Source organism: Octodon degus, unplaced genomic scaffold, assembly GCF_000260255.1.
Source record: "Octodon degus isolate 3935 unplaced genomic scaffold, OctDeg1.0 scaffold00051, whole genome shotgun sequence".
NCBI classification, from domain to species: Eukaryota; Metazoa; Chordata; class Mammalia; order Rodentia; family Octodontidae; genus Octodon; species Octodon degus.
In genome coordinates, this window is record NW_004524627.1 from 11,417,986 (window position 1) to 11,433,969 (window position 15,984).

Consider the following 15,984-nt stretch of genomic DNA (forward strand, 5'->3'; position numbering starts at 1 on the left):
ACATGCCAGCCAGCCCCGCCCCCTGGTGGGCTGAGCTGGCCACACACACACACACACACACACACACACACACACACACATAAATAAATAAACTTTAAAAAAATAAAAATAAAAATAAAGGATGCCCATACACTCAGAGGTACTTTCAAAAGAAAGTTACTTGATTGATAAACTAGGGATAGGGAAGCACCTTGGACTGTATTAGAAACGTAGATTTAAGTGAACATTCTGTATTTTAAATTCCCACTTCATTAATAAAGTAGGTAAGAGTCAGAATGCTTTTGGCTATAAGTGGAAGAAACCCTAACCCAAACTGTCTTTAATAAAAAATGTTTTGTTTTCTTACTTAACCAGAAGAAACAGCAGCTTAGTGGCCTGATGATGTCATCGAGGGCCCAGGTTCTTCCCTGCCCTCCCATCCTCAGCCTCAGTTTATCTCCTTACAGCCATAGGGTGGCTACATGCAGCAACTGAAGCATCAAGCTTTCGTGGTCACAACACTCTTTCTGCACTGGTTACTAGGTGTGGCCAGAAATGATCATGAACTACCCTTGAGCTGAAGTTGTAAGAAGCCACCAGGAAGGGAGGAATGCTGAGGAATTACCCTACTGGTCTGTTGAGTTAACTTCCTCAGTAAAAGCTCATTCACAGCTCTGCAGGCAAAACAGCAAGTGCAAATGCCTCATGCCCTGAGCACAGTCACAGTAAGATGAATGACCAGGAACAGACATTTAACCTTCTGAAGATGTCAGCATCAGCAGCACTTCTGTGTGCAAGCTCTGAGCTGTGGGTCTGTGGGTTTAATGCTGCTCATTTTGTAGAAGGTGAAAGTCCAGAATAAATGATGACAGTCCAGATAGAATTCTACAAATTATGCTTTCTCAGATGGTGTAGTACTATAGTAGATTCTGAGCTTAGGCATAAAATGGAGTGTAGATTCTACCATTGATGTTTATATTATGTTAGTCATTGGAAAGATGGAACAGTGGCATACTTTCTACTGACAGGGCAACAGGGAGGCCACTAGAGTCCGATAACATGAGTTAATAGAGAGCCCCTTCTACTTAGAAAGTAGCAGACCTCTATTGAAAGATCATTTTTATTGCTGTTTGCTATCTGGATTTGTATGGGGTTAATTAGATGGAGTTATGAGAACCCACCCTTAGATTCCAGAGGTTGTCCACATACGAAGGCCCCAGTCTGAGGATTGAGGGAAATTAACTAAAAGTATAATTAGAACAAGTAGGTGGACCTGAGGGGTTTTGCAGATTTGGGGTTGCAGACTTCCCTACTGAGAGGATTTTGGGATATGCAGGAAGTGTTGGGTAAAACAGCGATGTGCAAAGTCACAAAAGTAATCACTCCCTAATAAGTGTTTATTGAAGCTTTGGAATGTATAGGCAGGTACACAGCACACACTCGGAGACAGGCCTGTGAGTGGACAGCCTGATAAGTGCCTTAAGAAGGGTCAGTATCACCCTCTCAAGCAGCCTCCTTCCTAGTGTGTGTATGGGAGGGGGGAGGCAGAGAAAGGAAGACTGGAAAGGTATTCCAGCAAGAGAGAATGGGTTATGCAGAAGTGTGAAAAGCTACGAAGAACAGGGTATGCTTGTAAAACTAAGCATGTGACTCCATGGTATTTATTTTCTGTACTGATTCTTGGAATTCTAGAGAGTATAACATAATTCATGAAGCCATGCGGTCAAATAATGATTGTATTCTGGGTCTTCACTGTAAGTAATGCTGCAACAAGCATCTTTGTACATGTGTCCTGTGTGCCTGTGTGAGTGTTCTATAGCAATCTCCTGGAAGTGGAATTGCTGAGTCAATTAAAAATGCTGAACCATGCTGGCCATGGTGGTGCACACCTGTGATCCCAGATACTCAGGCTGAGGCAGGAGGATTGCAAGTTTGAGTACAAGCAACATGCCTTAGTAAGATTTCTAAAAATAAAAGGGCTGGGAGTGTAGGTCAGAGATAGAGCATACATTGAACTATGCTGACAAACTGTCCCCTGAGGAAGGTCTTACAAGTTTACATTTATGTGCATATTTGACAAAAAGCACTTTTAACAGGGAATAAATATTGCTACCCTTGTTAATTTTGGTAAGTGTGATATAAGAGTTGGATGTTTTAGTATTGGTGACTTCTACTCCCTAATCACTAGAAAGGCTGAACATTGTTTCTCCTTAGGCCTCCCCCAGGTCTAGCCGCTCTTTACCTGTCCCTTTGCAGTCTGGCCACCTGTCATCTCTGCATCCACAGAAAGGCCTGCTTCCAGGCACGCTGGTGCCCTCTCCCACTACACATAATCACCACTTCCTCAATTACCTGGCTGGCAGAGCCCAAACCTGTGTAAACGTGTGCATTGGCTATCTGCATACACTCAGCAGCCCCAGCACTTGAGCAGCTGAACTGGAAAAGAAAACACAAATGTGCTTACTGACTTCAGATTCATGGCCACAAACCTCAGAAGTGCCTTCACCACTGCTCTTGTACTGTATCTTTGCTTTACCCTCCACATTTACTGTTTTACATCCTCTCATCTCTTTAAAACCTCTAACCTGGCCTCTGAGCCTCAAGCTAATGGCTGTTCTTATTTGACCTCCCTAAACTATATTACTCACTCAATTGTCCACACCCAGAATCTTGAAGAACCTTTTAAAAAACTTCCTAGACACACATTCCAGGTGTCTCCTACCTTTCTGGCTAATTCTTCTGAGACACCGTAGCTGCTTCGTCCTTCTCTGCCCAAATTTGGACATTTGGAGCCACTCAAGATGCCAAGAGATTCCTGGTGTCCTTCCTGGACTTGAACATCTTTCCTGATGGCTTCATCCAGTTCCCTGGCTTAAATACCATCTATATGTTAGGGACTTGCAAATCAATCTGTATCTTCTGCCCTGTCCCCTCCTCCCTAGAATTCCAGACTGCCAACCTGATACATGTCCAACGACACCTGAAGCATCTCATATTGAGCTCACCCATAATACAGTCCCATCCCCTAACACTTCATCCAAACCTGCTGCTCCTTCACCGCTGCAAACAGGCATCACTTATCTGCCAGACAAAGCAAAAATCTAAGCATTATCTTTTCCTCATCAACTCCCAGCCCAGGGTTATGCCCATCAGTGACACATTCCAGACATACCTTGTGTCCTCTACCCACTTTTCTCTCAGCATTGCTAATCTAAATGAAGGCTAATTTAGCTCTCTTAATGGTCACAGATGATTACTGACATTTTCTCTCCCGCCATCCTACCCAGTTCATTCTGTCCCTACCCACTGCATACAGCAGTCAGAGTAATCTCAAAACAGAGCATTTTCTGTTCCCCTTCCATGAGGATAAAAGCCCACCTCCTTACTCCTGTTGTAACCCCCTTCCATGAGGAGGGGACATGAGCAGGCCCTAACCTGAGTCTTCCTCTGGCCGATTGAGACTCTAGAAACAAGAGACTGTTCTCCTTGTCCTTCTAGTAAGCTTGCCAGAGGGAGACTCAACCTGAAGGATTTAAGAGCCTCCACTTACAGTCTTTCTCTCCCTGCTTTGCTGTTCAAGGAATTAAACCAGGGCTGAGTCAGATCTCCAGCCCTTTTTTGAGACATATCTTTTGCCCAGGTGTGCTTCGAATTTGCGATTTTCCTGCCTCAGCCCTTAAGTGGCAGGGATTATAGGTCTGATGCCCAGCGCATTCCCTTGTCCTCATGCATGCTTGGAGTTTTTTGTTTTGGTTTGTTTTTTTTCTTTTCTTCAAGGACAGCCTGAACTTTCAGATAGGCCTTGAACTCACTGTATAGCCCAGGCATCCCTCTATCTCAGTGACCCTCATGCCTCAGCCTCCTAAGTGCTGTTTCATGTGTGTACTATTATGTCTGCTCTTAGAGCCCTTAATATTCAAATCTGTGCTTTTCTATCATTTCCTTTAAAGGTATACTGTACTAACTACATAATCTGAAGAAGCGACCCAATGATACTGTTATTTGGCCTGCTGGTCTTGAACTCATTATATACCCAAGGCTGGCCTTGAATTCACAGCAATCCTCCTGCTTTAGCAGGAGAGCTGGATGACAGGTTTGCACCACATCAGGCTACTTTGCCTAATTTTAATTCTATACAATGCATGAAGCACATTTATGAGATTTTTTTTATTTTTATCTGAATTTTGTTGTTTTTTGCCATGCTAGACATCAAAGCCAGACTCTTGTGTGTGGTAGGAAAATGCCTTACCACATAGCTATACTCCCAGAGCACCATGAGATATTTTAAAATTTGCTGTATTTTTGACCACTGTATATTCTCCCTACTGGAATATGAATTTCATGTGACCAGAATACCTTTATTTTGTTTGCTATTTTCCATTATCCACAAATAGTCCCGCATAATAGCTACTACTGACTACATAAGTGCTATATACAAATACAAACTTCAAACACTTACTAGCCATTTGTATGTGTGCACTTTGCCTGTTGCTTTTTCTATGGGTTACCTGAATTTTAACACTAACATGCTGCAAACATTTTTCTATCTTTTCCTTTTAATTTTAGATGGCATCTGCCAACATAAAAAAGGAAGTAAATAGTTTTTATATAGTCAGATCTGGCCTTTTCTGCGTTGCTTCTATGTTTTCTGCCTTACTGGGGCTCAGAATCATGTCTTTTTTTCTGAGACAGGGTCTTGTTGTTGGTTCAGACTGGCCTCAAACTCACAGCCATCCTCCTGCCTTAACCAACTCCCTACCCCAGCTAATACCATCTCCCTGGTGCTGGGATGACAGGCATGTGCCACCACACCCACCAATATTATGCTTTTTTTCCCCTGTATTTTTTTTTTAATGTATAGAGTCTCACTATACAACTTGGACTCCTAGTGATCCTCCTATTTTCAGCCTCCCCAGCACTGGGATTACAGGCGTGTGCCACCACGCCAGGCCTTGGTGGCCTACTCATTGTGCCCAGGGGCAGGGCCGGAGCAGCATGTGGTGCAAGGGATCGAACCCCGATATCTGTGCTTGCCTAAGCAGATGCTTAGTCTACTGAGCTGTCTCACCAGTCCTCCCTCTGTATTTCTTAATTTAAAATTTATTTTTCCTTTATCCAGCTAGATGTTAATCTGGGTAGAGTATAAGTGTTTCTTTCCTATACCAATAGCCAGTTGGTCTTCCTAAAATTATTGTTCTTATATACGCTGATAAGGAATTCCACCTTTATTTCCCACCTACATTTGGATTTTTAACTATGTTCTTACTTGTACTATCTGGGATAGTGGATGAGCACTGTCTTGTTCAGCCAGAGTATGGGGTGACTCGGCCTTGAGTGTGGCTGGAGTCCCTTCAACCAGCTAGGTTTCTGTGGTCACACAGTGCACACCTCGTTATCTCGATGCCACTTTCACATGCAAGGTAACTGACAGAGAAATAAAGTAAGGGTTTAAATAAGTGAAAACTGAGACATTGTTATTAGCCAGGCATGGTGGTCAATGCCTGTGATTACAGCACCAGGGAGTCCGAAGCAGGAGGATCACCTTGTTTAAGACCAGTCTGGGCTACATCGATAGTTCAGGGATAGCCTGGAATATATAGTGAGATAAGACTTTTGGGGGGGAAAAACAGTAAAGACTATTTTTGCTCAGCTTGTTTGTTTTGGTTTTGTTTTTTGGCCCTACTACATAACACTCCAAACCAAAAATTTCCCCTTAGTTTATCTTGTACTGACAACAGCAACTCCGTAGGACAGTCATTCCTCAGGGAGGAATGTGAGTTTGCAAGGTAGAATGACTGGCTCATAGCTCTAAGGATAGGAGCTGCTATTGCTCAGCCTCATTGCTGCTGGCTGGAACTCTTGCTGAGAGCTGGAAAAGTCTGCCAGCTCTGCTTCTTAGGTTTTTATTTTTTTACTATTGGGAGTTGAACCCAGGGGCCTTTGCACTGAGCTACATCCCCAGCCTTTTTTATAAAAAATTTTGATACAGGATCTTACTAAATCCTGTCTGAACTGGAACTCACAGTCTGCCTACCTCAGCCTCCCAAAGTTCTGGATTAGAGGTGTGGACTTTCACGCCCATTTTAGAAGTCTCTTTGTTCAAAAACTATTTTGTGCTTTCAATGAGATCATTATAAAACAGTGTGCCAAACGACCTAGTTGCCTGAGTTTTTGCCAAAATTTTGAAATGAGTGGCCAGTACATTTGTAAGGACTAATGGGACTTTGCAGTTGATGTCCAAAATAAAAACTTAGGGCTGCTGGTTTAAATATTTAATTATATTGTTAGATATAAGAGAAGATTATGAAAAAACACATGCTATTTAGTAAAATCTATTCTTCTGTAGAAATGTACACACTGTCGTCAAAAAGGAGCCACCGTGGGATGTGACTTAAAATACTGTGCCAAGAATTATCACTTTTTCTGTGCCATGGAGGACAAGGCATTTCTACAAGCTGATGGACTCCGAGGAATTTATAAGTAATAAAACTGTTTTAAAGCTACATTTGGGGGATTGGGATAAGAAGGGGATAGATTAAGACAAGGCAACTTTTGAAGCTAAATTTATGTAGCTTTTCACATGAGAACATGGCTTGGGAAGGACACTCTGTTAGAACCCAACTTTACATCTCTTCTGAGTATCACAGGAACAAAATAATGCAAAGTTTTGTTTTCCTTTTTAAAGATTTCCCTGCAGCTGGGCATAGTGCATGCCTGAAATCCCAGCAAGTGGGAGGCTAAGGCAGGAGGGTTGCCGCAAGTTCAAGGATAGCCTTGAAAGGAGACCATCTCAAAAACAAAAAATTTCCTTGCAACCTATCCTTCCTGGTAGAAAGCATCACTTGTCACAGTGGCACAAATAGCCTGAAGCAATGACAGCATACTTTTTAGAGCTTTCAGTGATAACAGCTGACTACCATAGGTTCACTACCACTTGCCTAAAGGGTAAGCAAGATAGGAAGCAGTTCAAACCTGTTCTCTACAAACAGGAGAGGTCTATAAAACAGCTGAGTGTAACTTTCTCATCTTGTGTGTAGAATAAATGTAATTTCCACCATCATACTGAGAGTTACTTGTCATAATATTCTAAATAAGATCAATGTCAGAACCTTTCTTTAATATTTTTGTAATATTTAGTATTCTTAAAATGATTTTTAATTCCCTTCAGAGGCTAAGGGCCCCACCCCCTTACAATGGGCATATATACTCTTAGTGATACAGGCTCTGTTCTGTTTACTTAATAACAAGTTTATGCCTGCATATTTTAAGAGCTTTACAAATGTAAACTCATTTAATCTGCACAACAGTCCAGGTGACTGATGTTACTATCCCCACTTACAGATGAGGTGATAGAGACCCTGAGCCTTAGTAACTTGTCCATACATACAAAGAATATTGAGACTGCAGCTAGGTCAGCACCTGGGAGGAGAGCCAGAAAGGCCTGCGTGAATGGATGCACACAGCAACAGGGGGAGCAGGAGACCTTTTAAACGAGCTAGGCCCTAAGGTGGGGGTTGCTGGCAGTGGGGAATCGTGGGATAGAGTTCACTGTAGTATCTGCTAGTTCTTCTAAGTTTGAAGAAACCTAACTTCTTGGCAAATGCAAGCACCTGGAGGTTCCAGGACCTAAAGGGGAGGAGATTAATTTTGATGGGTGGGGAAGGCTGCACGGAGGCAGCTGTACAGTCCCTCAGTGCTGCATCCTGGCTGTCAGCCCCATAGTAGGGAAACTAGCTTGACCTAAGATAGAAGAAAGGGTGCCAAGAAAATGGGGCCTGACCAGCTCGTTACAATTTACTTACCTTTTAGTTTGCCTTGCTTGCCATGCTGCTTTTCTTGTAGAAGAAACTGTAAAATCGGATGCAGATGTGTTGGCTTTACAAAGTACTTTTCCCCCTAATTAATGCATGCAGTTTTGTGCTGTTTATCTTTGAAAGTCAGATTTTTGTGTGTCAGTTGGAAATTCGCATGTCTTAGACATATGAAACAGGCACAGTAGCGTAACTCTGTAATCCCACCACTCTGGGAGGCTGAGGCAGAGGAATCGCAAGGTTGTGTCCAATCTGGGCAATTTAGCGATTTAACAAGACTGTCTCCAAATACAAAGTTACAAGAGTTGGGGGTGAGGGATATGCAGAGTCTCTGGGTTCAATCCCAGCACCACAAAAGCAGAAAAGTTTTGGATTTTTAAGTGCCTCTCTCAAGTCGCATGCCCCTACTCTGTGTATGAACGAGCATTGTTCAAAATACTCACTCAGCACTCCTGCATGGAACATAATCTTTCTAAAGCTTGGAAAGCACAGAATACATCTGGCAGCCATATCTGAATTTGCTATTTAAATATATATTTAAAGTGTATATTTTTGTTTTGAGATGCAGTCTCCTGTAGACCAAGCTGGCCTTGAACTCACTGAGTAGCTCAGGCTGGTCTCAAACTCAGGAGAACAGCAGTCTTCCTGTCTCAGTCTCCAGTGTGCTGGGGTTATAGGTGCCCACCATCACGGGCTGATTTATGTAGCTTTTTTTTTTTTTTTTTTTTTTTGAGGGGTGTGTGTGTGTGTTTTTCAGACAGTGTCTCACTATGTAGTGCAGGCTGGCCTTGAACTTTGGTGATCCTCCTCCCTCAGCCTCCCATAAGATTACTTGTGTGTTGCTACCACACTCAGCTAAAATACATATTTAAACTATTAGCGACTGTGGAGGGAAACATTTGTAAGTCATAAGAAAATAAACATACTTGAAAACTGTATGTTAAAATATTTAATGATTCTTTGAAATTGCTTATTTTCAGATTGTTATGCCGACAACATGCTCCAAAATCAAACATCACTCAAAGTGGTAAGTTTCTGAAATTTCATATAGCACATTTAAAGAAAACTAAGCATTTAGATAAGACATGGAATGTCTGACTTACTAGCCTTGAGGAATTAAAATACAAATTGAGTTGAAGTTTTACATACCTATCAGATGATCATTTTCTTTGTGCATTATGTGATACATTGGACTGGCTTTTCTTTTGGGAAACTAGACATATTCTCTTTACCATTTGCTAGTATATTCCATCCTCGTGATAGGACCAAACTAAGACAACTCTAAGAAGCTGTGACTTTTGTGACTGTGTATTTTCTACCTAATCATTATCTTTTTCATAGCAATTTATAAGATCTTTTAATATTTTATCATGCGTTACAAATCTTAGTTAAAATTTACCATGTTTTTGACTTCTTAAAATCCTTTGACATATTATCATTTCATATTTTATGGTTTCAAACAGTAATCTTTTTCTCTTTATATGTTCCAACGTTTAAATGGTTTATATTTTTAGCTGATTGTTCAAAAGTGCAAAGGAAAAGAGGAAGGAAAAAACGTCTCCCCGCAGGCATTCCTGTACCGGTAACCTGACTTTGATTTTCTTACAGTTTTAAATTTCTTCATTACATAATAAATGTATAAATAAATTTCTTCATACAGAATCTTTTTGTGTGAGGTTGGGGATGCTGGGGATTGAACCCAAGACCGTCACACTAAGCTATATCCTAACCTCACTAAGTTGTCCAGGCTGGGCTTGAATCCTCCTTCCTCATTCTCCCAGAGTGCTGGGATTACAGGCATGCAAATCACTGGAATAGATGACCTTCATTTGTGGCCTGTGTCCAAGTTGAGACTGCTCCTAAAAATGCCCTGTGGGAGCCAGGGAGATGGCTCAGGGGAATAAGCACTTCCCTGGCAAGCACAAGGGCCTGGGTTTAATCCCAGGATCTGCCAAAAAATAAAAAATAAAAAATAAAAAAATGCCCTGTTGCAGAGCCCCGTATTCAGGAAGTGCTTAGATAACTCCTAGATGACAGAACCAAAATGAGAGGAGTAGCTGGAGTAGTTGGAAGTTTACAATCTTACCACAGCTCTCTCAGAATATCCTCTAGCACCAAGTTAGGGCATTCATCCTTACATGGTATTTAAGGCCCCAAAAGGAGCTGAGGGACAGGTGAGCACTGTTAAATAGCCAAGTGTTTCTCAGCTGCATGATTCACAACTGAGCTAGTACTATATGTAACTGTCATGATTTTCTGAAGGGCCGGCCAAATAGCTCAGTGGATTAAGCGCAGGGGCTGGGGTTTCAATCCCTGGGCCTGTCATGCCGGCCCTGCCCCCAGGGCTCGCTGAGATGGCAACTGAGACTGGGCGTGGTGGCATGTGCCTGTAATCCCAGCTCTTGGGAGGCTATAAACAGGATCACTACGAGTCCCATCTAGTAGTGACATCCTGAACACCCTGTAGACCCTTCCCTAAAAAAATACAAAAAAAAGAAGATATTAACATTATAATTATATACAACAAAGCTTAGTTTTTATTTTATGTAGTATTAAATGGCACCACTAACATATGAGGTAATTTTAATTTCTCTCTCCTAGCCCAATGAGACAGTGCTGGTGGACAGATCTGAAACACAAGTGAAGGATGAGTCTGGCAGTCACACAGGTTTGGTCTCAGTGACAAGTATAACATGGTCTTATAAAAATGTTAAAAGTGTTGGTCCATGCATTTAGAAGTTGGTATCACATGTTAATCTTTATTCTTCTAGACTTGTCATAGAGATTATAAATATTATAAGTATCTACTCCCTCAGAACCCCACCACATCAAAATAACTTGGGTTGGAATGGTCCTTTCTTAATTTGAAGATCCACCTCTTAACAAGCAACAGCTAGGCTTGCCAGAGCTCAGAAGCCTATGACATGCTACCCCTCACACTGTGACAGCTATAACTTCTTGTTTTTTAAGGAAATACATTCAATAACAATATATAACTGACCAAAAGATGACAGGTACTGTCATCCTAGATATTGAAGATAAATTTTAGAAAACTATTAATTTGTGAAGTTACTATAAGTGAAGTTTTATTTTTACTTTGTGTAACATTTCACTTGCTGTTTCAAGTAGGAAAAAATAAGGTCTGATGAAATTGCAATTAACAAAAAAGGCAAAGGTCTGATATATGTTATTTTACTAATTAGTCACCTACTATGCAAAGTCTGAAGCAGTAACAATAAAGTGATATGATTAGGTACTCTAAGACCATTTCCTTCTAAAAATGTTTTCTTTATTTTTAGATACAATCATGAAGGTTTCTTTTCTTAAAAAATGTAAGAAAGCAGGACTTCTTAATGACTTATTTGAAAATCTATTAGATGAACTTCATCTGATTCAACAAAAACTCTTGGATGATACTACTTCAGAATCAGGTACCGAAATAGCTGTATTTTTTTAAAAAACGTATTTATTTATTTATTCATTCATTCATTCATTTGGTATAGGGTCTCACTACACAGCTTGGCCTTGTAGTGATCCTCCTGTCTCAGCCTCCCCAGCATTGGGATTACAGTTGTGTGCCACCATGTCCAGTTTTGGCTCAGCCACAGGGCCAGCATGGCATGCAGTACCAGGGATTGCACCCAGGTCCTTGCACTTGCTGGGCAGGCGCTTAGACTTCCGAGCTATTTCCCTAGCCCTGAAATAGCTGTATTTCTAAGCATAGAGGCTTCTTACAGACATCTGTGTAAATCAGACTGACCAAAAAAAGTGCACACGTTCTTTTCATGCCTTTTTTCCCTTCTGTCATTCGTTATTCTAATAACAGTCATTGCACCTAGTCTACTATTACAAATCAGATGAAGATAATTCAGCAGTTTGGTCACAGGTGTCCCGAAGTCAAGTGTCTGGCTGAGTTTCTGTGGTGCACAGCTGAATGATCACTTTCAGCGCTGAAACTGGTCACAACTGGTCAGCACCCCCTGCACATTTGTTGTTAAGATCTAGAATTATTAAGATTACTATCAATTTATAGTTTTGATGTGGCTCAAATTGTTCTGCAATAAACCAACTGTTTTTTTTAATGTTACAACTCAAAAATAATGTTGACGTTTTAGTCAAGTGTTTGATTTAGTTAACATGAAGTTTCTGAGAAGAGCTCTTTAGGAAGCTATTTTCACTAATATAGAGAAGTGTACAGCAACTTACCATCTTTAGGAGTTTATAAACTTTGTAATGAATATAATCATTTTATAAATCAAAGCTTGACAGTAGCTTGTAAAATAAGGTCTTATTTGAAAGAGATTATATTTTATAGCCATGATAGTATACAACTGTAATTGCAGCACTGGGGAAGCTAAGGCAGGAGGATTGTGAGTTCAAGGCCTGCCTGAGCCATACAATGGGAATGTCTCAAAAAATCCCCACCCCCCAGCTTCCGGTTCAGAAGGTCAAGAGTTGGTATTTCTAACTTGTTCCCTGCTAGGCCACTGCCACTGCAATCTACCACTAAGTTTGTACAGTAGATGACTCTATTTACTCTTCCCTATTTGGGGTTATTTCTGATGTGTTTATGCCTATTTACATTAAAATTAATACTGAAATTTTTTTCTCTTTCAAGCCTATGAAAAAATTGGGACTTCACTTTTTGACTGTGGATTGTTTGAAGACACACTGGCAAAATTTAATGCAGGTATGATTTATAACTAAAAAGCATAATTTTGAAACAATTTAGAATGAAATAGTATGAGGCTATAAAGATCAAAGAAAACACTTTAGAAAAATACTGTTTTATTAAATGGAAAGAGCCCATTACAAAACTGTGACACATATATACAGCAGAAAAAATGTAAATACATGTACACACAGAAAAACTACATATAGCGGAAGGTTATTCGTAGGTGGTTGCATTGTACTGATTTCTTTTATGTTCTTTTAGTACTATATTTTCCAAATATCTTACATACATAGAAATACTTTTATAATCAGAAATAAAACTCAGAAAATAATTCCAAAACTGGAGAGCATGCTGGCCTGGTGTAGACACAGGGTGGAGCTAGCAAGGCTTCCTGCAGCCTCTCTGCCCTCTGCAGGTGTAGGGCTGTGAGAAACAGTCCTGCAGCTCCCTCCCCTACTCACACACAGAAAGGGTAAAGCCTCAGCTCTCCAGCACTAACCTTCAAAGCTAATCCAGTGGGGGAGGGTTGCGATGTGACTGATTCTAAAGTTCACCAGGAAAAAACAAAACTTTTTTTTTTTTAGAATAGGAATACTGATGTTTGGGTTGGGAGAGGTAGACTCTGACCTTTCTATAAACCGACAGTTTTTTGAATCTTCTTTATGGTTCTAATCTGATCTCCGCCATGGCTTCCATACACACTGTACACTGCACCGGCTGGGTGTGTGTGGGAGCCAGATTCATGCAGAATTTGGTGTGAATGGCTCACAGTGCACACACAGTGCTGCACACTGCTCTTTTTCATGGTATGAGTACAATAGTTTTTCCTATGAGAAAAACAGTATTTCATGTATATACAACCTTTTTCATTTGGGTTTTAAGTTATATATTTTTATTTCAATTTGGTATGGCTGCATTTATAACCAACTGAAAAAATATTTTTAAAAAATATAAGATAATGTATTGAGCTGGGATATAGCTCAGCAGCACAGCACTGCCTGGCAAGCATGGGACCCTGCATTCAATTTCTAGTATCCCCCCCTAAATAATAATGTATCTTTTAACAGCCTCTTCCAGTTACCAGCTAATGGGAGTATCCTTACTTTTTTTTTTTTTAAGGCTCCCTTAAAATCTTGTAGAAAGCTCTCTTTCATAGGGGACTTTTTTTTTTTTTTTTTTTCCTTTTGACACAGTCATGCTATATACTGTAGGCTGGCCTCAAACTCATGGTGATCCTCCTGCCTCAGCCTCCCAAGTTCTGGAATTACAGGCATGTGCCACCATTTTACCATACAAAAGTTAAAGTATTTGATGGGCTAGCTGGGGGCACATGTACAGTGCAGTACCTGGGTACATAAAAACCAGTCTAAAAGGCTCAACTTATGATACCACAGCTTACCCTCATGTCTGATTTAGCCTGATGTTTCAAATTAACTGAAAATTAAATTACCTGTAAGTATGTAGTTACATAGCTGTGTGCAGAAAGTTTAATTTGTATTGTAAAACATCAATTTTGAGGTACTGCCTTAGTTCCCACAATAAAGCCTTTCGTACTTCTAAATAAAACCAAAGCCTTTATATAACATTAAGAACTGGATGCATTTTTATGAAAGACTTGCCCTTATTGTTGCTATTCTAGCCATTGTCTCAACAAATCTGTAATAGTGCAGTGTGACTGTTACACAGTCACTGTGCTCAGGTTCTCAGACGGGGAAAAGAAACTCTGTTTACTAGAAATATATACAGAGTATCAAAGACATACAGCTTTAGGTGCTATAACCACTGGAATTCCATCCTAAATCAGGAGGGGTAAGAGAAGCAACTCCTGCTCACAAGACTAGATCCTTTTTATTTGCGGCACAGTGCTGTGGACTCTACTTGCAAGTAAAAGAGATGGAAACAATGTAATTCCTAACTAAATTACTGAAGAATCTAAGTCACTTTTTTTCTTTTCAAAGCAATAGAGAATAAAATTCATGAATCTAAAGAAAGACTGAAGCAGCTAGAACAAGAAATTGAGCTACTTCAGGACTTAAAACAAACCCTATCCTGTTGTCAAGACAATGGAGACCTCACATCAACTACTACTTCAGTGTCCTCCCTGTCTTCCTGAAGTTCACCATTTCCTAAGCCAGCAGTCAAATAAAATAGCAAGCAGCCTCCAAGCCTGGAGACCCAGCTTGTACAAGTTGCACTGACATTTCATGCACAATTGGGTGTTTGATACCTCTATCGTTTCTTACCTCTTCCTCTCCAATAAAATGTTTGTCAGGTCTGCTCGAGTAAACTGGATCAGGCTTTCCACCCTCCCATTGTCTGCAAATAAAATCCTGTAGGTGCCTTTCTACTGGTGCGCCCCTCCACGTACACCTAAGTTGATTCCAGTCCTGCACACAGCCTTTGCACATCCTGTTATCAGGTCTTCACTGCTGTCTCTCCTGTTTTCTTGTCCTAAGTGCTCATAGTTGTCTCCCACTTACTCCATCTGGGGTCCTTGTTATGGTTTGTGTCTAGGTGTCCCTCCAAAGCCTCATGCAGTCATGGGGTGGCTTCTAGAGTTTGTGATTGATTCATGATCCCATGCTGGGATTATCAGTGTGAGTTCTACACCCACCCTGGGGCTGATTGCCTGAATACAACATAAGGAGGGGCGAGAGGCTTGCTAGCTGCTGCAGCCGTGCTCCTCCCTTTGCCCTTTTTCTTTTCTGGCACCATGAACTGCTGCCCTCTGTCATGTGCCACTCTGCCTTGGAGCCAGCCAAGTATAAACTGAAACAAACTGTGAGCTAAATAATAAACCTTTCCTTCCTTAAATTTGCGTGTTGGGTATTTTGTCCCAGCAATGAGAAAAAAGTAATTGAGACAGTCCATTTCCTTCCCATCACTTCACTGTGTAACTGCTTTATGTGGAATCACATCATAAGCCCTCTGGCAGGAAAGTAACTGTTCTGTGTTTTGTTTACTACTGGCCACAGCATTCTTTTTTTTTTTTTTGGCAGAACTGGGGATTGAACTCAGACCCTTGCGCTTGCCAAGGCAAGCGCTTATTCTACTGAGCCATCTCCCCGGCCCCACACAGCAGTCTTTTGATCACTATCACATTTCCTTATATCTAGTATCCTTAGTAAATATCTATAACGTAAATGCAAGAAAGTTCCTAACTTTTGATTCTAGTTCCAACCCACAGTGGCCCTTGGATACAGTAAGTAAATGTATTATGTTTACCAAATAAGCATACTGTCTTTGTGTCAGTCTGCTCTTTAGAAGTTTAAGCCACAGTCTTTACATGGACTTTCATTATCTTCAAAACGAATACCAAAGTTTAATACTTGAATAAGAACAGTGAGAATATACAAGAGTAAAAAAAAATTAAAATCATCCTTTTAACATTTCCTTCTAACATTAAGAAAAATAAGCGTCAAATATTTTCTCCATTCTAATCATTCAGACTTACTTAGGGTATGTTCACGGTTAGTCCCCACCTCTACATCCTCTGGTCATGCTACTTACCCTTTATGA

The 15,984-nt window shown here is 40.6% G+C and overlaps 1 protein-coding gene across 1 annotated transcript in view; it reads left to right on the forward strand.

The window, feature by feature from the left end:
* Window positions 1-14,740, forward strand: part of LOC101564452 (histone-lysine N-methyltransferase SETDB2) — a 92,342-nt gene extending 77,602 nt beyond the window's left edge. Inside the window, exons 14-20 of the mRNA XM_023717251.1 lie at window positions 6,326-6,459; window positions 8,771-8,817; window positions 9,305-9,372; window positions 10,392-10,458; window positions 11,090-11,221; window positions 12,409-12,480; window positions 14,424-14,740. Of these exons, the coding sequence (XP_023573019.1) occupies window positions 6,326-6,459; window positions 8,771-8,817; window positions 9,305-9,372; window positions 10,392-10,458; window positions 11,090-11,221; window positions 12,409-12,480; window positions 14,424-14,578 (675 nt within the window). The 3' untranslated portion in view covers window positions 14,579-14,740. The remainder of the gene's footprint in view (window positions 1-6,325; window positions 6,460-8,770; window positions 8,818-9,304; window positions 9,373-10,391; window positions 10,459-11,089; window positions 11,222-12,408; window positions 12,481-14,423) is intronic.
* The last annotated feature ends 1,244 nt before the right edge of the window (window positions 14,741-15,984 follow it).